The sequence below is a fragment of the Oncorhynchus gorbuscha genome, linkage group LG11 (genome assembly GCF_021184085.1).
Source record: "Oncorhynchus gorbuscha isolate QuinsamMale2020 ecotype Even-year linkage group LG11, OgorEven_v1.0, whole genome shotgun sequence".
Lineage (NCBI taxonomy): Eukaryota > Metazoa > Chordata > Actinopteri > Salmoniformes > Salmonidae > Oncorhynchus > Oncorhynchus gorbuscha.
In genome coordinates this window covers 32,919,459-32,942,837 of record NC_060183.1, presented here as the reverse complement: position 1 = coordinate 32,942,837, position 23,379 = coordinate 32,919,459, and the positions used below count along the sequence as shown (strand labels likewise).

The 23,379-nt window shown below is 45.3% G+C and overlaps 1 protein-coding gene across 1 annotated transcript in view; it reads right to left on the bottom strand.

The window, feature by feature from the left end:
* The window catches only part of LOC124048535 (transient receptor potential cation channel subfamily M member 4-like), a 95,905-nt gene that overhangs the window by 57,200 nt on the left and 15,326 nt on the right, over positions 1 to 23,379 (bottom strand). Inside the window, exons 4-9 of the mRNA XM_046369414.1 lie at positions 22,520 to 22,700; positions 14,678 to 14,847; positions 13,819 to 13,996; positions 11,696 to 11,760; positions 11,281 to 11,514; positions 10,890 to 10,992 (exon numbers count right to left, since the gene is read on the bottom strand). Of these exons, the coding sequence (XP_046225370.1) occupies positions 10,890 to 10,992; positions 11,281 to 11,514; positions 11,696 to 11,760; positions 13,819 to 13,996; positions 14,678 to 14,847; positions 22,520 to 22,700 (931 nt within the window). The remainder of the gene's footprint in view (positions 1 to 10,889; positions 10,993 to 11,280; positions 11,515 to 11,695; positions 11,761 to 13,818; positions 13,997 to 14,677; positions 14,848 to 22,519; positions 22,701 to 23,379) is intronic.

Below are 23,379 nucleotides of genomic sequence, written 5' to 3'. Positions count from 1 at the left end.
AGAAGATGGAAAGAGGAGTCACAGGCTACTTAAAGAAGTGGCTCGGAGTTCCACGATGCCTTACCACCATAGGCCTCTATGGAGATGGTGTCCTCAAGCTGCCCCTCACCAGTCTAACAGAGGAATTCAAGTGTGCAAAAACCAGGCTCCTGATGACACTGAATAAATCTCGAGACCCAGTGGTGAGCAACAACGCGCCGACCTTGGCAACTGGGTGCAAATGGAGGCCAGGAAAAGCAGTCCAGGAGGCAACAGCAGCCCTCAGACATGCTGACATTGTGGGTCATGTTCAGCAAGGGAGAGGAGGCCTTGGGCTAACTAGCCGTGCTGCTTGGAGTAAGGCCACTGCACCAGAGCGGCGGAAGATGGTAGTGCAGGAAGTACGCCATCAGGAGGAGGCTGCAAGGTGGGCCAAGGCAGTCTCTCTTGCCAAACAGGGACAGTGGACTCGATGGGACAGTGTGGAGAAGAGGAAGATCAGCTGGAAGGATCTGTGGGCCATGGAAGCGAGGCGTTTGAGCTTTTCCATCAGAGCAACATATGACGTCCTTCCAACACCAGTTAATCTTCACCAATAGTATGGTGAAGATCCGGACTGTGCCCTCTGTTCCATGCCAGCCAACCTCAGGCACATTCTCACAGGGTGTAAAACAAGCCTCACCCAAGGACGCTACACTTGGCGTCACAACCAAGTCCTTAAAAACCTTGCGTCCGCCCTGGAGGACAAGCAAGCTGCCACCAACTCCCTACCACCCACAGCAGCATCACACTCCTTACGGACAAACTTTGTCCGCGAAGGGGCTAAACCACTGAAGAGCGGCCCTACACCATTAGAGCGAGACCAGCTGCGCTTGGCCCGCGACTGGAAAATGCTAGCTGACATTGGCCGGCAACTTGTGTTTCCTCCGGAGATCGCAACCACCACCCTAAGACCTGACATGGTGCTCTGGTCCCGTTCACTCAATAAGGTCTTCATCATTGAGCTCACAGTACCCTGGGAAAACTCAGTAGATGAGGCTTATGAGCGAAAACATCTGCGCTATGCTGATCTAGCTGCCGAAGCACGGCATCATGGCTGGAACACAGAAGTCCGACCAGTAGAGGTGGGCTGCAGAGGTTTTGTGGCAACATCTACAACCAGACTGCTTAGAGACCTGGGAATTAAGGGCCAGAGCTAGCGTTCGGCAATCAAAGCTGTATCAGAGGCGGCAGAAGGCAGCAGTCAGTGGCTCTGGATGAAGAGGAAAGACCCCAGCTGGGCCCCGAAGTGAGAGGGCCATGAGGTATGCAGTCAACAATGCTTGACTCAGGGAGGAGGACACCCCTGCCATGCATAGTCCCATGGGATGTTGGCTATCAACAACAAGGCAACTCCTATGGCTAATTGGGAATGGGACGCAAGCGTAGGATTGATCACTCTGTTGCTGGCCGCCTTTGGGGAGGGTGTATAGTGTGAAAGGCCAAAACACCCTAGGAACCAAAAGGTACACTACTGACGATGCGCTCCCCAAATTTCACCACACTCACTGTTCATTAACTCTTGGAAGTGCTTGCACAAAGGATAGTAACATCTCATCCTGTGTTCTTGGAATCAGATGGGTTCAAGGCAAAGCTGGAAGATTTTTTAAAGATTTTTACTTCTAACTTTTGAGGAGATATTTGCTCACACAGATGTTGTGTTTGACATAGTACAGCAGCAAGCCATGGATGTAGCCTAATGTAAAATAATAGAGAATCTAACAAGCAGAATGGAGGAGCAAAAGTCTGATGTAGCATTCAGTGCCATATATGAGAAGACGGCAAGCGTGAAAGAGGATCCAGACATCATGCACAGGAGGAAGCGTTGGCAGGGCACTCAGGATCTAAGGCACCTACAAAGCACTGTATGACTCAATTCATGATAACATGAAGTCTCAGCTAGCACAGAGGTACAAAAGCCTGAACTGCATGTGATTCCTGGAGTTGTTAGATGGTAGTAAATTTGATTAATTCAAGAGAAAATTCCCAGATGATGCTCTGACAAGCCTATTGCAGACTATTGGAAAAGAAATGTAATCAGGAAAGACTGAAAACAAGTGTTTTATTGTGATGAGGAGATTCAAGGGAACATTGCAAAGCTGTCTGACACAATCCTGCACTATAAGAGCAGTGGACTTGATGAAGCGATGCCTGAGCTGTGCAGGCTGCCTAGTTGCTACTATGGGGGCAACATCTGCTGGGGTGGAGCGAAGCTTCTCCTACCTCAAGAGGCTGCAACTCTCAGAACACTATGGGACAAGAGACACTGAGGAACCTTGTAATTGTATCCATAGAGAGGAGAATTCTTAAATCACTGCAGAAAGATCCTTACTGGTATGAGGCCATCGACCAGTTTGCCAACCAGACTATGAGAAGAATGTACTTCAACTTTAAAGTAAGGCTTTAACATGTTTTCCCCATTATAAAAAGGTTTTAATTAGTTTAATTGTTTATGAAATTATGTTTCATGAACATTTGGTTTTCAACAGTAACTCCCCCACGCTCCATGGACAGCCGGGGCTGTTTAGTTCTTCAGAGGGCATGGGGCTGTTTAGTTCTTCAGAGGGCACGGGCTGTTTAGTTCTTCAGAGGGCACAGGGCTGTTTAGTTCTTCAGAGGGCACAGGGCTGTTTAGTTCTTCAGAGGGCATAGGGCTGTTTAGTTCTTCAGAGGGCATAGGGCTGTTTAGTTCTCTGAAGAACTGAACAGTCTATGCCCCTCTGAAGAACTGAACCCACTAGTCCTCTGCTGTCTGTTATTCCCCATATGCCCTTTTATCCACTGGCACATTGAATGTTTCCTCTCCAAGCACTGTGAGTACACCTATACATTTTCTTCATTACTATGTAGAGGCAATCCCATACACAAACACAATCACATTATCACACAAGTGTGATTTACTCCATGCTTGGACTAACTCATTCTTAGCTCTTTTGTCTAACTGTGTCTTATTGCTTTTTTGTCTTCCCAGCCAAATCCTGTCCTGCCCTTAGTGGAGGAGTTGGGCTCTTCTACAGCACCATCCATCCATCCATCCATCCATGATGAAACTTTTTTGCCACTGAAGCCTCTGAACACCTCTACTCACGCCAAACACCCTCATTCAATCACTGCTGCCCTTCCCAACACTGTAGCCTTCTCATTCCCTTCCCCATAATATTTTACTATAAATTTCTTTATTAAACGTTTAGGTTAAAATCATTGGTCTTTGATGATTTTTCAAATGTGTTTTATCATTTGGTCCGCGCCTATACCATTGGTCTTCCATCCTCCTCATTTTTCAAGTCACCAGCCTACACTGCTGTCAGCCCTGTGCCGAGCTAATCTTGTGCCTTAGATCCTCACCAAGGAGAGAGTCATGACAGTTCAAATACAAATAGAGATCACTTCCTGTTTCGGTCGCATGGAGTGAGCCCGGAAAGCTCAGAGAAACTACACTGTCGGCGCAATGGTGGGCACCGAATCGGGTTCGCAAGCTGCAGTGAGAGAAAATGAGTTGAATGAATCCGAACGCCCTATCCCCATCTGTTCTATCATACAGGAAGAGATAGGCACAGCAATAGACAAGCTCCAACCAAGTCTGGAAACAATTAGGACATCAGTTGCTGAATGAAACGAGAAGACCGCCATAGCTGAAGAAGCCATGCCTAAAGTGGATGGCAGGGTGACTGAACTTGACAAGCTTGAAGTTTTGGAAATGCAGTCGTAAATGTAATCTTCGTGTCACAGGATTTGATAACGGAATTGAACAGGGAAATCCAACAGCTTACATGACAGCATTCTTCACAGAACTGTTCCAGGCTGAGGAACTGTCCGGTGAACCAGCAGTGGAGAACACACATCGGAATTGGATCGAAACCATCTTGGCATGCTGACCCCGCGTGATGATCGTGAGGATGCAGCGTTGTCAGGTCAAACACGCAATCATACAGTTGTCAAGGAAGAAATGAGATATTAACTTTTGTGGGATGAAGGCAAAGATGTTTCCCAACATGACTGCTGATATGACCAAAAAGAGAGCCTTGACAACAATATCAGGGTGTACCTACGTGAGGCAGAGATCCAGCACGGGCTAATTCACCCTGCCAGACTGATCATCACCTCCCAAGGAGCTACCAAAACCTTTCTGAACCCCCAAGACGAAGAGGCCTAATTACAACAACTCCATCAAACCAACTCTGCGCAGCAAGTAAAGACAATTCTTGCCGCTAATGACAAGACGACACAGGAGGATGGACAAGGTTCGCTTGTGGGTACGATACGGTATTTTGATAGGCTACTTAATTTACCTAGCAGATTAAAAGAGACAACCAAAAATGTGATGACAGATAATAGGATTCATAGACATACTGTATGTTATTTACTAATTTAAATCTTGGACTGATTGTTGGGCCTATGGTGAAGCCTTGTAGGCGACACCCTAACCAAATCCAACCATGAATTATACTTAGCCTACTAAACAGGCATGAATCATAAGTAATTTGCCCAACCAACAGTAATTTAAAGGTCTTTTCCGTTTTTTATAACATGATATATGCTCATTTGATGACTGGGGAAGAAAACAAAGGGAGTGGCATATAAGGGCAGGTAATCAAGGTGATGGAGTCCATGTGAGTCCATGTCATTATGTGCAAATGCACTTAACACTGGTGACAGGTGTGCGCAATAAATGAGCAGCCTGGTGACCTAGAGGCCGGAGAGGGAGTACACGTGACACACAAACTTTCTTTAGGCAATTTTTTTTACCAATAGGTCTATCCCATAATTTGTAGTAGGACAACAAACAGAATAGATTTTATTGATAGTAGGCTATTGTAGCATTTCCTACTCATTATAGTTATTTTTTGATATCACAAAACATGTACAGTGCATTCGGAAAGTATTCAGATCCCTAGACTTTTTCCACATTTTGTTACATTACAGTCTTATTCTAAAATTGATGAAATATTTTTACACACAATACCCCATTATGACTAAGCAAAAACTGTTCTTTAGAATTTTTGCAAATGTATTAAATATAAAAAACTGAAATATCACATTTACATAAATGTTCAGACCCTTTACTCAGTACGTTGTTGACGCACCTTTGGCAGCGATTACAGCCTCTGAAAACAAGACTCCCTAAATTTTATCAGCATATCGATTGCGCAACCAGGGCTGGTAAAACCTTGGATCATTGCTATTCCAACTTCTGCGATGCATATAAGGCCCTGCCCCGCCCTCCTTTCGGAAAAGCTGACCACGACTCCATTTTGTTGCTCCCTGCCTACAGACAAAAGCTAAATAAAGAAGCTCTGTTCAATGCTGGTCTGACCAATCTGATTCCACACTCCAAGACTGCTTCCATCACGTGGACTGGGATATGTTTCGTATTGCGTCAAACAACAAACACTGACGAATACGCTGATTCGGTGAGCGAGTTCATGAGAACGTCGTTGAAGATGTCGTTCCCATAGCAACGATTAAAACATTCCCAAACCAGAAACCGTGGATTGATGGCAGCATTCGCGTGAAACTGAAAGCGCGAACCACTGCTTTTAATCAGGGCAAGGTGACCGGAAACATGACCGAACACAAACAGTGTAGCTATTCCCTCCGCAAGGCAATCAAACAAGCTAAGCGTCAGTATAGAGACAAAGTAGAATCTCAATTCAACGGCTCAGACACAAGAGGTATGTGGCAGGGTCTACAGTCAATCACAGATTACAAAAAGAAAACCAGCCCAGTCACGGACCAGGATGCCTTGCTCCCAGGAAAACTAAATAACTTTTTTGCCCGCTTTGAGGACAATACAGTGCCACTGACACGGCCCGCAACCAAAACATGCGGACTCTCCTTCACTGCAGCCGAGGTGAGTAAAACATTTAAACGTGTTAACCCTCGCAAGGCTGCAGGCCCAGACGGCATCCCCAGCAGCGCCCTCAGAGCATTCGCAGACCAACTGGCTGGTGTGTTTACGGACATATTCAATCAATCCCTATCCCAGTCTGCTGTTCCCACATGCTTCAAGAGGGCCACCATTGTTCCTGTTCCCAAGAAAGCTAAGGTAACTGAGCTGAACGACTACCGCCCCGTAGCACTCACTTCCGTCATCATGAAGTGCTTTGAGAGACTAGTCAAGGACCACCTCCACCCTACCTACCGGGCACCTCCACCCTACCTGTCACCCTAGACCCACTCCAATTTGCTTACCGCCCAAATAGGTCCACAGACGATGCAATCTCAACCACACTGCACACTGCCCTAACCCATCTGGACAAGAGGAATACCTATAGGAGAATGCTGTTCATGGACTACAGCTCAGCATTTAACACCATAGTACCCTCCAAACTCGTCATCAAGCTCGAGACCCTGGGTCTCGACCCCGCCCTGAGCAACTGGGTACTGGACTTCCTGACGGGCTGCCCCCAGGTGGTGAGGGTAGGTAACAACATCTCCACCCTGCTGATCCTCAACACTGGGGCCCCACAAGGGTGCGTTCTGAGCCCTCTCCTGTACTCCCTGTTCACCCACGACTGCGTGGCCATGCACGCCTCCAACTAAATCATCAAGTTTGCGGACGACACAACAGTGGTAAGCTTGATTACCAACAACGATGAGATGGCCTACAGGTAGGAGGTGAGGGCCCTCGGAGTGTGGTGTCAGGAAAATAACCTCACACTCAACGTCAACAAAACTAGGGAGATGATTGTAGACTTCAGGAAACAGCAGAGGGAACACCCCCTATCCACATTGATGGAACAGTAGTGGAGAGGGTAGTACGTTTTAAGTTCCTCGGCGTACACATCACAGACAAACTGAATTGGTCCACCCACACAGACAGCATCGTGAAGAAGGCGCAGCAGCGCCTCTTCAACCTCAGGAGGCTGAAGAAATTCGGCTTGTCGCCAAAAGCACTCACAAACTTCTACAGATGCACAATCGAGAGCATCCTGTCAGTATCAGCGCCTGGTACGGCAACTGCTCCGCCCACAACCGTAAGGCTCTCCAGAGGGTAGTGAGGTCTGCACAACGCATCACCGGAGGAAAACTACCTGCCCTCCAGGACACCTACACCACCCGATGTCACAGGAAGGCCATAAAGATCATCAAGGACAACAACCACCCGAGTCACTGCCTGTTCACCCCGCTATCGTCCAGAAGGCGAGGTCAGTACAGGTGCATCAAAGCTGGGTCCGGGAGACTGAAAAACAGCTTCTATCTCAAGGCCATCAGACTGTTAAACAGCCACCACTAACATTGAGTGGCTGCTGCTGCCAACACACTGACTCAACTCTAGCCATTTTAATAATGGGAATTGATGTAAAATATATCACTAGCCACTTTAAACAATGCTACTTAATATAATGTTTACATATCCTACATTATCTCATATGTATACATATATACTGTACTCTATATCATCTACAGCATCTTTATGTAATACATGTATCACTAGCCACTTTAACTATGCCACTTTGTTTACATACTCATCTCATATGTATATACTGTACTCGATACCATCTACTGCATCTTGCCTATGCCGCTCTGTACCATCACTCATTCATATATCTTTATGTACATATTCTTTATCCCTTTACACTTATGTGTATAAGGTAGTAGTTTTGAAATTGTTAGCTAGATTACTCGTTGGTTATTACTGCATTCTTGGAACTAGAAGCACAAGCATTTCGCTACACTCGCATTAACATCTGCTAACCATGTGTATGTGACAAATAAAATTTGATTTGATTTGATATTTGGAGAGTTTCTCCCATTCTTTACTGCAGATCCTCTCAAGCTCTGTTAGGTTGGATGGGGAGTGTCTCTGTACAGCTATTTTTAGGTCTCTCTAGAGATGTTCGATCGGGTTCAAGTACGGGCTCTGGCTGTGCTCCTCAAGTAAATTCAGAGACTCAAAGATTAAAAAAAGGTTGTTCGATCATGTTCAAGTCCGGGCCACTCAAGGACATTCAGAGACCTGTCCCGAAGCCACTCCTGCGTTGTCTTGGCTGTGTGCTTAGGGTCATTGTTCTGTTGGAAGGTGAACCTTCGCCCCAGTCTGAGGTCCTGAGCGCTCTGGAGCAAGTTTTCATCAAGGATCTCTCTGTACTTTGCTCCGTTCATCTTTCCCTCGAGTGCTGCAGAGATGGTTGTCCTTCTGGAAGTTTCTCCCATCCCAACAGAGGAACTCTAGAGCTCTGTCAGAGTGACCATCAGGTTCTTGGTCACCTCCCTGACAAAGGCCAGTCTCCCCTGGGCAGTCAGCTCTAGGAAGAGTCTTGGTGGTTAAAAACTTCTTCCATTTAAGAATGATGGAGGCCACTGTCTTCTTGGGGACCTTCAATGCTGCAGATATTTTTTCCCCCAGATCTGTGCCTCAACACAATCCTGTCTCGGAGCTCAACGGGCAATTCCTTCGACCTCATGGCTTGGTTGTTGCTCTGACATGCACTGTCAACTGTGGAACCTTATATAGACACATGTGAGACTTTCCAAATCATGTCCAATCAATTGAATTTACCACAGGTGGACTCCAATCAAGTTGTAGAAACATCTCAAGGATGATCAATGGAAGCAGGATGCACCTGAGCTCAATTGAGTCTCACAGCAAAGGTTCTGAATACTTGTGAAAAATTGTACATTTGCACAAAAAAAATGAAAAACCTGTTTTCGCTTTGTCATTGTGGGGTATTGTGTGTAGATCGCTGAGGATTTGTATTCATTCAATCAATTTTAGAATAAGGGTGTAACGTAAACACTTTTGGAAAAAGTCAAGGGCTCTGAGTACTGTCCAAAGGCACTGTATCTGGAGCCCTGTAGTTCGGTTTATAGGAGATGAGTGTGCAAATATACTACTGAAGGGGATTGACAACCCATAACCCACCAAGCATCTGGGTGTTGCTGTTTGTACCATTGGAATTCAATACTTCTAATAATTTGTTTGGGTGGTGAGGGGAATAGGGAGAGGAGTGGGAAGGGGATATACATCATTATCATGGAAGAACAATTGTCAAAAAGATAACTGTAAAATGCAGAGACATTACTTTCTCATTTGCCTATTCTAGCTTGTTTTACTCTTGGAAGTCATGGAAATCGCTGTTTTTTTTCTGTTCGTTTTACACAGGGGACTGTGTATTTGTCTCCATCTTTGTTTTTATCTATTTTGTACATGTTCATTGCTTTGTGTTGTTGTTGGTTGTCTTTATGGAAAGACTAAATAAAATGTTTGAAAGAAAAAATAATATACAAATAGAGGACTGGTTCCGGACAACTGTGTGATCACGATCAACATTCACAAGGCCTCACAGCCAGATGGATTACCAGGACATGTACACCGAGCATGCGCTGACTAACTGGCAAGTGTCTTCACTGACATTTTCAGCCTCTCCCTGTCCAAGTCTGTAAAACCAACATGTTTCAAGCAGACCACCATAGTCCTTGTGCCCAACAACACTAAGGTAACCTGCCTAAATGACTACCAACCCGTAGCACTCACGTCTGTAGCCATGAAGTGCATTGAAAGGCTGGTCATGGCTCACAACACCATTATCCCAGAAACCCTAGACCCACTCAAATTTGCATACCGCCCCAACAGATCCACAGATGATGGAATCTCTATTGCACTCCACACTGCCCTTTCACACCTGGACAAAAGGAACACCTATGTGAGAATATTATTCATTGACTACAGCTCAGCATTCCAACACCATAGTACCCACAAAACTCATCACTAAGCTACGGACCCTGGGATTAAACACCTCCCTCTGCAACTGGACCCTGGACTTCCTAACAGGCCGCCCCCAGGTGGTAAGGGTTGGAAACAACACATCCGCCACGGTGATCCTCAACACGGGGGCCCCTCAGGGGTGCGGGCTCAGTCCCCTCCTGTAGACCCTGTTCACTCATAACTGCATGGCCAGGCACGACTCCGACACCATCATTAAATTTGCCGATGACACAACAGTGGTAGACCTGATCACCGACAACGATGAGACAGCCTATAGTGAGCAGGTCAGAGACTTGACCATGTGGTGCAAAAACAACAACCTCTCCCTCAACGTGATCAAGACAAAGGAGATTATATTGGACTACAGGAGAAGGAGGACCGAGCATGACCCCAATCTCATCGAGGGGCTGTAGTAGAGCAGGTCCACATCACCAACAAACTAACATGGTCCAAGCACACCAAGACAGTCGTGAAGAGGGCACAACAACACCTATTCCCCCTCAGGAGACTGAAAAGATTTGGTATGGGTCCTCAGGTCCTCAAAATATTCTACAGCTGCACCATCAAGAGCATCCTGATGGGATGCATCACTGCCTGGTATGGCAACTGCTTGGCTTCCGGCCGCAAGGCACTACAGAGGGTAGTGTGTACGGCCCAGTACATCACCGGGGCCAAGCTTCCTGCCATCCCGGACCTCTATACCAGACAGTGTCAGAGGAATGCTCTAAAAATACTCTCTGTTATTATCTATGCATAGTCACTTTAATAATTCTACCTATATGTACATATTACCTCTATTACCTTGACTAACCGGTGCCCCCGCACATTGACTCTGTACCGGTACCCCCTGTATATAGCCTCGCTATTGGTATTTTACTGCTGCACTTTAATAATTTGTTTCTATTATTTCATACTTTTTTGTATTTTTCTTCAAACTGGATTGTTGGTTAAGGGCTTGGAAGCATTTCACTGTAAGGTCTACACCTGTTTTATTCGGCTCATGTGACAAATAACATTTGATTTAATATGGAATTATGTCCTGCATCAGCTTATACAGTATGGATCAGCGGTGTGAACTGTGGATAGATATGGGCTGAAATCAAATTATTCCACTCATGCAATGATTGCATTCGCAAAACAGGGGTGATACGGTGTATCATACCTCTAACCAAGGCTTTGAGCAAGACCGTGTCAAAGTCATCTGGTCCCTCCTGCTCTCCGTGGTAGACAGTGATCAGATCCCTGTTCAGGTAGATGCTCAGAACCTGTGAACATGGGATAGGAGGAGAGATGCTGAGGTGTCGGTGAAAATAGTATATGATGACCAGTTTGGCAAACACTGTTCAAGGGCAATATTTGAGAGGCTCTTTATTGTGGTCAGGCTTTTCAATGTCAATTGAAATAATTATGTTGAAAACCTATCCAACCCTTTCACCTGTTAGTGGAAATGAGGGAAAGGAATAGAAGAGAGGTAGCCGTGAAAGACAATGCTTATAGCTGAGAAAATTACCCTGTGCAGCAAAAGACTGCCCCACATTCTCCCCTGCTCTTACCCGTTCTACCAGTTTGTCCATCTCTGTTTCGGATGGAAAGTGCTTCCTAACCATCTCGGCCACTCTGTCTTTAAGGTCCACACTAGGTCCCGCCTCCCCCTCCCCCTCGGTGGAGGACAGGACAGGGGGCGCAGACGATAGGCTCTCCAGGACGTCACTGACGAGGTCGGCCACACCACCCGACCCCGCCAGCACCAGCCAGGGCATGGAGTTCCTCAGAGAGAGATCCAACCGCTGGGAAGGAGAGAGAGGGAAGAAGGGAGGGAGGACGGAGGAGGGAAGTGGGAGAAGGGAGGGTGATATACAAGCCTTGCAATATACACCGATAGCAATGAGCAACTAATAGATTGATCATCAAAAGGGGTTTGTAAATAAAACTACTCAGACTATAAGAAAATAAGTCATGTGATTGTACCTCTAGCATGGTTGTCTCTCCTGATATCAGCATGCACAGGACGGGGATGTCAATGCTTCCACTGCCTGACAGACAGATGTTCAGAAATTATTACAACTTCCAACAAAAACAAATGAGTAACAGCTTGAAATTTCTCAAAAGTTTCTGTTAAGCTATACATGACTATTTGTGGCAGGTAAACTAAGAAAGCACTAGTGTATTACAGGGATCCTACACAGATAAGAGAAACATAATGTTAAGAATGGCAAAGTTTTAGCGCAATGCATTTTGATAATGTATGTCATTGCACTCAAAGAATGAATCGTCTAAGATGACCTTTTCAACTCTGTGTGCTTGGCATTTACATTTTGATAAGCTCATTGAAAAGACATGATGTGACATGTAATGGCGAGCCCGGCATGCTCTCCTACACTTGGCAGAAGAACTAGACTATGCCATGGCTGAGGTCCAACAGATGCCATAGTTGTAAAATCGTATTATCATGCATGCAGTGCTGTACTATCACCACAGGATGGCAGTGTGCACTCTCACGATGTCAACCTGAAAATGTAATAGCTACTCTAAGCATTACAGTACACAACTAGGTGATGTCAGAGGTCATAGACTATAATAACAGCATTGAATGGTTATAATGCCATTGATTATTTTATTTTTTAAAGTTACTATATAAATATATACATATCCTTTTCAATACATTTTTTGGGGGGGACCTTTTTAGTTATTTATTTTAATTCACCTTTATTTAACCAGGTAAGCCAGTTGAGAACAAGTTCTCATTTACAACTGCGACCTGGACAAGATAATGCAAAGCAGTGCGACACAAACAACGACACAGAGTTACACACGGAATGAACAAACATACAGTCAATAACACAATAGAAAAAGTCTATATACAGTGTGTGCAAATGAGGTAAGATAAGGGAGGTAAGGCAATAAATAGGCCATAGTGGCAAAATAAATACAATTTAGCAATTAAACACTGGAGTGATAGATGTGCAGAAGTTAGTGAGGGAGATATGAGTCTCCAGCTTCAGTGATTTTTGCAATTCGTTCCAGGCATTGGCAGCAGAGAACTGGAAGGAAAAGCGGCCAAAAGTCTAATTGGCTTTGGGGATGACCAGTGAAATATACCTGCTGGAGCGCGTGCTACGGGTGGGTGCTGCTATGGTGACCAGTGAGCTGAGATAAGGTGGAGCTTTACCTAGCAAAGACTTACAGATGACCTGGAGCCAGTGGGTTTGGCGACGAATATGAAGCGAGGGCAAGCCACCGAGAGCCAGCCAACGAGAGCATACAGGTCGCAATGGTGGGTAGTATATGGGGCTTTGGTGACAAAATGGATGGCACTATGATAGACTGCATCCAATTTGCTGAGTAAAGTGTTGGAGGCTATTTTGTAAATGACATCGCCGAAGTCAAGGATCGGTAGGATAGTCAGTTTTACGAGGGTATGTTTGGCAGCATGAGTGAAAGATGCTTTGTTGTGAAATAGGAAGCCGATACTAGATTTAATTTTGGATTGGAGATGCTTAATGTTAGTCTGGAAGGAGAGTTTACAGTCTAACCAGACACCTAGGTATTTGTCGTTGTCCACATATTCTAAGTCAGAACCGTCCAGAGTAGTGATGCTGGACGGGCGGGCGGATGCGGGCAGCGATCGGTTGAAGAGCATGCATTTAGTTTTACTTGCATTTAAGAGCAGTTGGAGGCCACGGAAGGAGAGTTGTATGGCATTGAAGCTCGTCTGGAGGTTAGTTAACACAGTGTCCAAAGAAGGGCCAGAAGTATATAGAACCCCTGTGGTAACGCAAGATTAATAATCCTCTAGAATTCAAATCAATACTAGTATAAGTAATATGGTAATAGCTTGGTGTTGCCACCTGACAGCCTGGCTTTAACCTATCCAGTTCTACCAGAACCACGAGAGCAGGGCAACAGAGACAAAAGGAGGCCCTTTCAATGAGGTGATCACTGATTTAACATGATTGTCCAGTCATGCTGATGAGTGATTACTTCAAGAAAGGAGGAAAGGATGAATTTTGGATAGGATGAAGCCACGCAGTCAGGTGTTTAGCCTGAATTACATAGACTAAATTGACGTATTTGAATCCAACGTCTCTCACCCCAGATGCCTGTGCGCTGATGGGAAATATAGTCCTCCAGCCGGGCCCTGAAGCCTGCCTCGCCCGCTCTGCGGCCTACACTCCCATCATCCACCAGAAGAAAGGCCTGGTAGTTGTTGTCCAGGCAACATGAGTCACGGGACGTGTTCTGGAAGTAGTACCTAGCAGGGAAGCTACCCTGAAAGAGGGGGAAACAAGACATGGTCAGAACATGAGGGCTTTTCATACTACTGTGACTGGAACGAATTGCAAAAAATTGCTGAAGTTTGAGACTTTTATCTCCCTCACTAACTTTAAACATCAGCTATCTGAGCAGCTAACCGATCGCTGCAGCTGTACACAGCCCATCTGTAAATAGTCCATCCAATCTACCTATCTCATCCCCATATTGTTCTTATTGACTTTTTTGCTCTTTTGCCCAACAGTACTTCTACTTGCACATCATCATCTGCACATCTATCACTCCAGTCTTAATTTGCTGAATTTTAATTACTTGGCCTATATACTATGGCCTATTTATTGCCTTACCTCCTCATGCCATTTGCACACACTGTATATAGACTTTTTTCCTATTGTGTTATTGACTGTACGTTTGTTTATTCCATGTGTAACTCTGTGTCGTTGTTTGTGTCGCACTGCTTTGCTTTATCTTGGCCAGTTCGCAGTTGTAAATTAGAACTTGTTCTCAACTGGCCTACCTGGTTAAATAAAGATTAAATAAAAAAATAAAACTGAGCAGAGCCAAGCCAAGATATCCACCATCATTTTCACCATAGTTTCTTAAACTATGTTGAAAAAGACAATGTGAAAAGGAAATATCTGAGTTAGCAGTTTGGTTTGACACGATAGCGTGCATTACCTGCGGATTGACCAGCTGCTGGCGGTTGTGGACCAGGCCCCAGGGAGCGATGCCCAGAGCCACCACCTTGTTCAGGGAGACAGATGAGGCAGCGGTGGCATGGTCCCTTACCGCTTCCCCTACACACCTCCCTACACCCTCACGCAGGCCTCCAGTCAGTATCCATGCTCCTGTAGTAGGTGTGTGTGAGAGAGAGAAAGAAAGAGAGGGGAGAATATCATGGGGTGTTATTAAATGATCAAGTATATTTCCAGTTCAAAGTGGTAAGATGGTATTACATTGACAAGTAATGATGGTTACTTGGAGCAAATATGATTCAAGAGAAATAGCTAATAAAGTTAGCAGACGATTCTGTCATTGTCAGTTGCTTTCTAGGAAAACAACTGAGTAGGCCTAATGTTGTAGATTTTTGTTAAGGGATTTTTATGAATAATGACTAAATTATGTATGCATTTAAATCAGAACTATAACTAAACAGAATACTACTATGTTACTGTATGGATGTATGAATCTTATTATAATCATAATACTGAATGTAATGTGTGTAGTTTTCGTCCAGAATTAGAAGGACTGTCTGTTCCTTGTTAGAAACGAATGGAGCTATCGTCAGACTGGCTGGAATACTGTGTTCCTTACAGAACATCCTGTCTCTACCCAGGGTGGGAAGAGACTTTGGGCTTGTAGTAAATTGTTTAACAGGTGGCAGACAATGTGGGAAGGCTTGGCTATTTCGCCATTATATCGGAGAGAATGAGGAGCAGCATTCAAAATGCTATGACGAAATGTGATATAAACCAATGTACGTTGTATTATGATCAGTACTCTCGAGAATAAACGCTATCGATTGATTTTGAGACTGGTCTCTGTCCATTTTATGCAAATAAGTATCTTACAAATTCTTAGAAATGCAGTGTTTTAATTGAGTTGGTTGATGAACAAATAGGAATATAATTCCTTTAACAATTTTGTAGAACTGTGAGGCCACTTTTATAGAGTCCAAATGTTACAAAAAACAAAAGTCATGGCAACTCACTCACTCATTATCACTGGTTCTTTAGTCATAATTTTCAATATTTAATTCAGGATTATTGATTGTCTAAATACATCTGTCCTCTCCTCGTACTTCTCCTTACTGAGCCAATTACTCTCTCTTTCCTCCCACTCTTAAGTTCAAAGTTATTTGTGCTTGCATCAGCAGTAGCTTTTAACCGAGAAAATGGTGGGTGTCATTGTGAAGCTGGAGAGGGGGAGTGGTAGTAGTGGGAGAAGAGCTTCTCAATGAATTGCTAAAATCCAGAGCGTCTCATATAAAGGGCTCCTGAATGCCGCAGCAGTCTAGGGCACTGCATCTCGGAGGTTGAGGTGTCACTACAGACACCCTGGTTTGAATCTAGGCTGTGTCACAACTGGCCTGTGATTGGGAGTCCCATAGAGCGGCGCACAAATCCCCAGCGTCATCCGGGTTTGGTGTAGGCCATCATTATAAATAAGAATTTGTTCTTAACTGACTTGCCTAGTTAAATAAAGGTTAAATGTAAATATATATATATATATATATATATATTTTAAAGGAACGTTATATATTGCATAACATAGGAGTTTCAGCAAAGGTGAATTGAAAAATAATTATAAACCCACTTACTAATAAGCTAGATGGAGCAGAATACCTAGAGATATGAACCCCTTGGGGGGAGACAATTCATGTGATTATTTGTCTTCAAAGACCCCTCTCCTTCTTATGATAATGACAGGTTTGAGAGCAAGGTTTTCCAAATATTCAGTCATCCGGGGCGGCAGAATAGCCTAGTGGTTGGAGCGTTGGACTAGTAACCGAAAGGTTGCAAGTTCGAATCCCCGAGCTGACAAGGTACAAATCTGTCGTTCTGCCCCTGAACAGGCAGTTAACCCTAGGCTGTCATTGAAAATAAGAATTTGTTCTTAACTGACTTGCCTAGTAAAATAAAAGGTCAAATTAAATTTTAAAATCCTAGTATATTCAAAGGGTCACAGGAAAATTCAAAAAGGATCAGAAAGGTGGGTCACATCTTTGGTAACCACTGGGTCAGAGTGTAGAGGGCGGAACAGCTGAGAACAGTAGTGGATTTCCCTATCACCCCCCGGGGTATGGGACTAATTTGGAGTACAATGACCATTTCCTCTCTCCTGAAGTGACAAGGCCACCTGCACCAGCTACTTGTCGTTCTCCAGAAGTCCCTCTGAGGCCTAAGAGTTCAAAACAATAAATATGCTCACACTCACTGTGGTATTGCACGGCGAGAGAGTTGTATAGCGGTTTTGTGCAAGGCAGAGATCATACAGTAGTGTGAGAATTGTCTTCAGTTCTTAGTGTTTTTCCTGTTACTATAAGTACGCACTTACAGAAAAAAACTGTTGCAGTTCCTCAATCTGTAACCTTTTTTTGTGGCTAAGTTTTCAAATCAGCAAATGTTGTGACTTAGTAAAACCTAGAGTTTCAGTATTTGCCTAAAATCCCATTGTATTGTCCTGGATGGTCACAATATATTACAGTTAGTGGATTTCATAAAAATAAAAATAGTGAGACATTAAAAAAAGTTATCCTTTTTAGATAAACCTATACTAAATATATTCACGTCACCAAATAATTGATTAAAACACACTTTTTGCAATGAAGGTCTAAAGCAGCCTCAACAGCACTCTGTAGGGAAGCACCATGATCTACCTGGAGGACAGCTAGTTTCCGTCCTCCTCTGGGTACATTGATCTAGCAGGCTCATGGTTCTCACCCCCTTCCATAGACTTACAGAGTAATTATGACAACATCCGGAGGACATCCTCCAACCTATCAGAGCTCTTGCAGCATGAACTGACATGTTGTCCACCCAATCAAAGGATCAGAGAATGAATCTAGTACTGAAAGCATAAACTACAGCTAGCTAGCGCTGCATTTACATTACATTTAAGTCATTTAGCAGAAGCTCTTATCCAGAGCGACTTACAAATTGGTGCATTCACCTTATGACATCCAGTGGAACAGCCACTTTACAATAGTGCATCTAAATCTTTTAAAGGGGGGGGGGGGGTGAGAAGGATTACTTTATCCTATCCTAGGTATTCATTAAAGAGGTGGGGTTTCAGGTGTCTCCGGAAGGTGGTGATTGACTCCGCTGTCCTGGCGTCGTGAGGGAGTTTGTTCCACCATTGGGGGGGCCAGAGCAGCGAACAGTTTTGACTGGGCTGAGCGGGAACTGTACTTCCTCAGTGGTAGGGAGGGGAGCAGGCCAGAGGTGGATGAACGCAGTGCCCTTGTTTGGGTGTAGGGCCTGATCAGAGCCTGGAGGTACTGAGGTGCCGTTCCCCTCACAGCTCCGTAGGCAAGCACCATGGTCTTGTAGCGGATGCGAGCTTCAATTGGAAGCCAGTGGAGAGAGCGGAGGAGCGGGGTGACGTGAGAGAACTTGGGAAGGTTGAACACCAGACGGGCTGCGGCGTTCTGGATGAGTTGTAGGGGTTTAATGGCACAGGCAGGGAGCCCAACCAACAGCGAGTTGCAGTAATCCAGACGGGAGATGACAAGTGCCTGGATTAGGACCTGCGCCGCTTCCTGTGTGAGGCAGGGTCGTACTCTGCGGATGTTGTAGAGCATGAACCTACAGGAACGGGCCACCGCCTTGATGTTAGTTGAGAACGACAGGGTGTTGTCCAGGATCACGCCAAGGTTCTTAGCGCTCTGGGAGGAGGACACAATGGAGTTGTCAACCGTGATGGCGAGATCATGGAACGGGCAGTCCTTCCCCGGGAGGAAGAGCAGCTCCGTCTTGCCGAGGTTCAGCTTGAGGTGGTGATCCGTCATCCACACTGATATGTCTGCCAGACATGCAGAGATGCGATTCGCCACCTGGTCATCAGAAGGGGGAAAGGAGAAGATTAATTGTGTGTCGTCTGCATAGCAATGATAGGAGAGACCATGTGAGGTTATGACAGAGCCAAGTGACTTGGTGTATAGCGAGAATAGGAGAGGGCCTAGAACAGAGCCCTGGGGGACACCAGTGGTGAGAGCGCGTGGTGAGGAGACAGATTCTCGCCACGCCACCTGGTAGGAGCGACCTGTCAGGTAGGACGCAATCCAAACGTGGGCCGCGCCGGAGATGCCCAGCTCGGAGAGGGTGGAGAGGAGGATCTGATGGTTCACAGTATCGAAGGCAGCCGATAGGTCTAGAAGGATGAGAGCAGAGGAGAGAGAGTTAGCTTTAGCGGTGCGGAGCGCCTCCGTGATACAGAGAAGAGCAGTCTCAGTTGAATGACTAGTCTTGAAACCTGACTGATTTGGATCAAGAAGGTCATTCTGAGAGAGATAGCGGGAGAGCTGGCCAAGGACGGCACGTTCAAGAGTTTTGGAGAGAAAAGAAAGGGATACTGGTCTGTAGTTGTTCACATCGGAGGGATCGAGTGTAGGTTTTTTCAGAAGGGGTGCAACTCTCGCTCTCTTGAAGGCGGAAGGGACGTAGCCAGCGGTCAGAGATGAGTTGATGAGCGAGGTGAGGTAAGGGAGAAGGTCTCCGGAAATGGTCTGGAGAAGAGAGGATAGGGTCAAGCGGGCAGGTTGTTGGGCGGCCGGCCGTCACAAGACGCGAGATTTCATCTGGAGAGAGAGGGGAGAAAGAGGTCAGAGCACAGGGTAGGGCAGTGTGAGCAGAACCAGCGGTGTCGTTTGACTTAGCAAACGAGGATCGGATGTCGTCGACCTTCTTTTCAAAATGGTTAAGGAAGTCATCTGCAGAGAGGGAGGAGGGGGGGGAGGATTCAGGAGGGAGGAGAAGGTGGCAAAGAGCTTCCTATGGTTAGAGGCAGATGCTTGGAATTTAGAGTGGTAGAAAGTGGCTTTAGCAGCAGAGACAGAGGAGGAAAATGTAGAGAGGAGGGAGTGAAAGGATGCCAGGTCCGCAGGGAGGCGAGTTTTCCTCCATTTCCGCTCGGCTGCCCGGAGCCCTGATCTGTGAGCTCGCAATGAGTCGTCGAGCCACGGAGCGGGAGGGGAGGACCGAGCCGGCCTGGAGGATAGGGGACATAGAGAGTCAAAGGATGCAGAAAGGGAGGAGAGGAGGGTTGAGGAGGCAGAATCAGGAGATAGGTTGGAGAAGGTTTGAGCAGAGGGAAGAGATGATAGGATGGAAGAGGAGAGAGTAGCGGGGGAGAGAGAGCGAAGGTTGGGACGGCGCGATACCATCCGAGTAGGGGCAGTGTGGGAAGTGTTGGATGAGAGCGAGAGGGAAAAGGATACAAGGTAGTGGTCGGAGACTTGGAGGGGAGTTGCAATTAGGTTAGTGGAAGAACAGCATCTAGTAAAGATGAGGTCGAGCGTATTGCCTGCCTTGTGAGTAGGGGGGAAGGTGAGAGGGTGAGGTCAAAAGAGGAGAGGAGTGGAAAGAAGGAGGCAGAGAGGAATGAGTCAAAGGTAGACGTGGGGAGGTTAAAGTCGCCCAGAACTGTGAGAGGTGAGCCGTCCTCAGGAAAGGAGCTTATCAAGGCATCAAGCTCATTGATGAACTCTCCGAGGGAACCTGGAGGGCGATAAATGATAAGGATGTTAAGCTTGAAAGGGCTGGTAACTGTGACAGCATGGAATTCAAAGGAGGCGATAGACAGATGGGTAAGGGGAGAAAGAGAGAATGACCACTTGGGAGAGATGAGGATCCCGGTGCCACCACCCCGCTGACCAGAAGCTCTCGGGGTGTGCGAGAACACGTGGGCGGACGAAGAGAGAGCAGTAGGAGTAGCAGTGTTATCTGTGGTGATCCATGTTTCCGTCAGTGCCAAGAAGTCGAGGGACTGGAGGGAGGCATAGGCTGAGATGAACTCTGCCTTGTTGGCCGCAGATCGGCAGTTCCAGAGGCTACCGGAGACCTGGAACTCCACGTGGGTCGTGCGCGCTGGGACCACCAGATTAGGGTGGTCGCGGCAACGCGGTGTGGAGCGTTTGTATGGTCTGTGCAGAGAGGAGAGAACAGGGATAGACAGACACATAGTTGACAGGCTACAGAAGAGGCTACGCTAATGCAAAGGAGATTGGAGTGACAAGTGGACTACACGTCTCGAATGTTCAGAAAGTTAAGCTTACGTAGCAAGAATCTTATTGACTAAAATGATTAAAATTATACAGTACTGCTGAAGTAGGCTAGCTGGCAGTGGCTGCGTTGTTGACTTTGTAGGCTAGCTGGCAGTGGCTGCGTTGTTGACACTACACTAATCAAGTCATTCCGTTGAGTGTAATAGTTTCTACAGTGCTGCTATTCGGGGGCTAGCTGGCTAGCTAGCAGTGTTGATTACGTTACGTTGCGTTAAAAGAACGACAATAGCTGGCTAGCTAACCTAGAAAATCGCTCTAGATGCATAAAATGTGGTGAGTAGTTGACTCAAAGAGAGAGAAAGACAACACTTGAACAGTTTTGAACAAATAATTTTCTTCAAAAATTAATGACAAGAAAGAGCTATATTTCGTTGTATTTTTTTCCACGGCTTAATTTAACTAGGAAAGTCAGTTAAAAACAAATTCTTATTTACAATGACAGCCTACCGGGGAACAGTGGGTTAACTCTCTTATTCAGGGGCAGAACGACATATTTTTACCTTGTCAGCTCGGGGATTCAATCCAGCAACCTTTTGGTTACTGGCCCAACACTCTAGGCAACCTGCCACCCCATCTAGCTAGCTAGTTCTTACCTACCTAAAAAGAGAGGGGTGCTATGTTAGCTAGCTAGCTAAGGCTATCCAACACTGGAACTCTTCCAAGTCAATGTAAGCTTCTGGTTTTATTAATTTAATGCCACCAGGGCCCTCCGGTGTAACTACTAAACTGCTTGCTGACTGTACTGCATGATTGTAGCGGCTATGACGTTAACTAATATGGTGACAACAATGTAGGCTATGTGTAGAGGTTAGCGGTTATGATATGAAGGTTTGGCTTGGGAAGGTTTTTTCGCCTGGTCAGAGACAGCTAATGTGTTGTGCACTTATGTCCACAAGTGAAGGGAAAATGTGAGAGGAGGAGATCGCGTAGATGTGAGAAGGAATTATACAACGATAAAAATAATCATTCTGTTTGTATTTTGCTGCTATGAAAGTGAACTGTGTTTGATCAGGGCTGTATTCATTCTGCCGATTCTGTTGAAAAATGGGGATAAACGGAAGCAAATGGATCGAAACGGGTATAAACATACCTGAATTTGTCCAACATAAACTCTCGTTTGCAACTGTTGTTTAACACCCTAGATCAACTACATGCAGGCAAGAGTGTGGAAGGCGGTATTGAATGTGTCAATGTCTGTTATTTTGATGACTAAAAATGTTCTCTCGATCTGTGCACCTACGCTGTAAACTTTCAGTTACAGGCTAGGTTGTAGCAACCTCATGATGGGTTAGGGAAAATTTGAGTATCATGTCGTAGCTTAAACGTGTCAATGTTACATTGACATGACTGAATGGAATATGAATGACATGATGTAATAGAAATAATAAAAATAATATAAGGTATGCTAATAAAAAAATAATAACTGACCTCCGCTAGGGTATAGCAAAAATCTCACCTACTCATTATGATTTACAAAAGCGGATATGCACAAAGGTGGTGGCCTCCATGGACTTAATACGTTTTCTGTATTGTAGCTTTCTCACCGTTACCCTCTTTTTATATCTGTATTTAGCACAGTATACATGATCCCAATTGAACAATGTTGTGCGCCATAGTTTAAAAACTCTGTAGATTGTTTTAGCACTATGACATCATTCCTGTATTCTGCCATCTTTATGCACATGCGTGTTCAGAAAGTGCCATTGAGTAAGGAGAGGAGGCGGTTCCATCCGTACCTGTACTCTGGGAGGCTTTGACCAATCCCTGCCTCAGGACCTCCCGTACCCACGTCTTGACCTTTGCTCTACCCTCCCCGCTCACCACTGACACCACCAGGTTGGGCGGAGGTAGCCCCCAGTGGGCCGTCATCAGGGTGTAGACGATGGAAGGAGGGGTGTCCCACGAGAGACGCAGGAACTAGGGGAGAGAGAGAAAGAATAGTACATGCCAATAGTAGACAGTCTATACAATAATATAGTATAAAGTATATAGTATACTCTCTTCGTCTCCTTCCCTTCATCTGCACTAATGTAAAAGATCTGTGTCTCTGCTCTATCATTACTACCAGAAAGCTATAGTAATGATGATTAATCAAGTCAAGAACTAAATGAATGTTGACAGGAGAAAGAAAGCAGTATGAAAGATGGAAGCAGCAGAGAGAGAAACAGTCAGACAAGCACATACATAGTGAGAGAAAGCAAATAGATCTATAGTGGTTCCTCCTTTAAAAGTTGCGTCATACTGCGGCACACCCTGGGGCTGCTGCAGCATTCTGTGGCATGTTATCTATTTGTCAGCCATTTTTTCTGTTAATAAATCCTCTTAGAGCTACTCCCTACTTTTTTCAATTTCCGCCTGAAGACATACCCAAATCTAACAGCCTGTAGCTTAGGCACAGAACCAAGGATATGCATATTCTTGGTACCATTTGAAAGAAAACACTCTGAAGTTTGTGTAAATGTGAATTGAATGTAGGAGAATATATCTGGTTTAGATAATACAATGTTGTATCATCATCTTCAAAATGAACAAGATAAAACAAGCATTCAGATAGGATGATGGGGACAATTTCAGTGAAAAACATTAGAGGGCAACA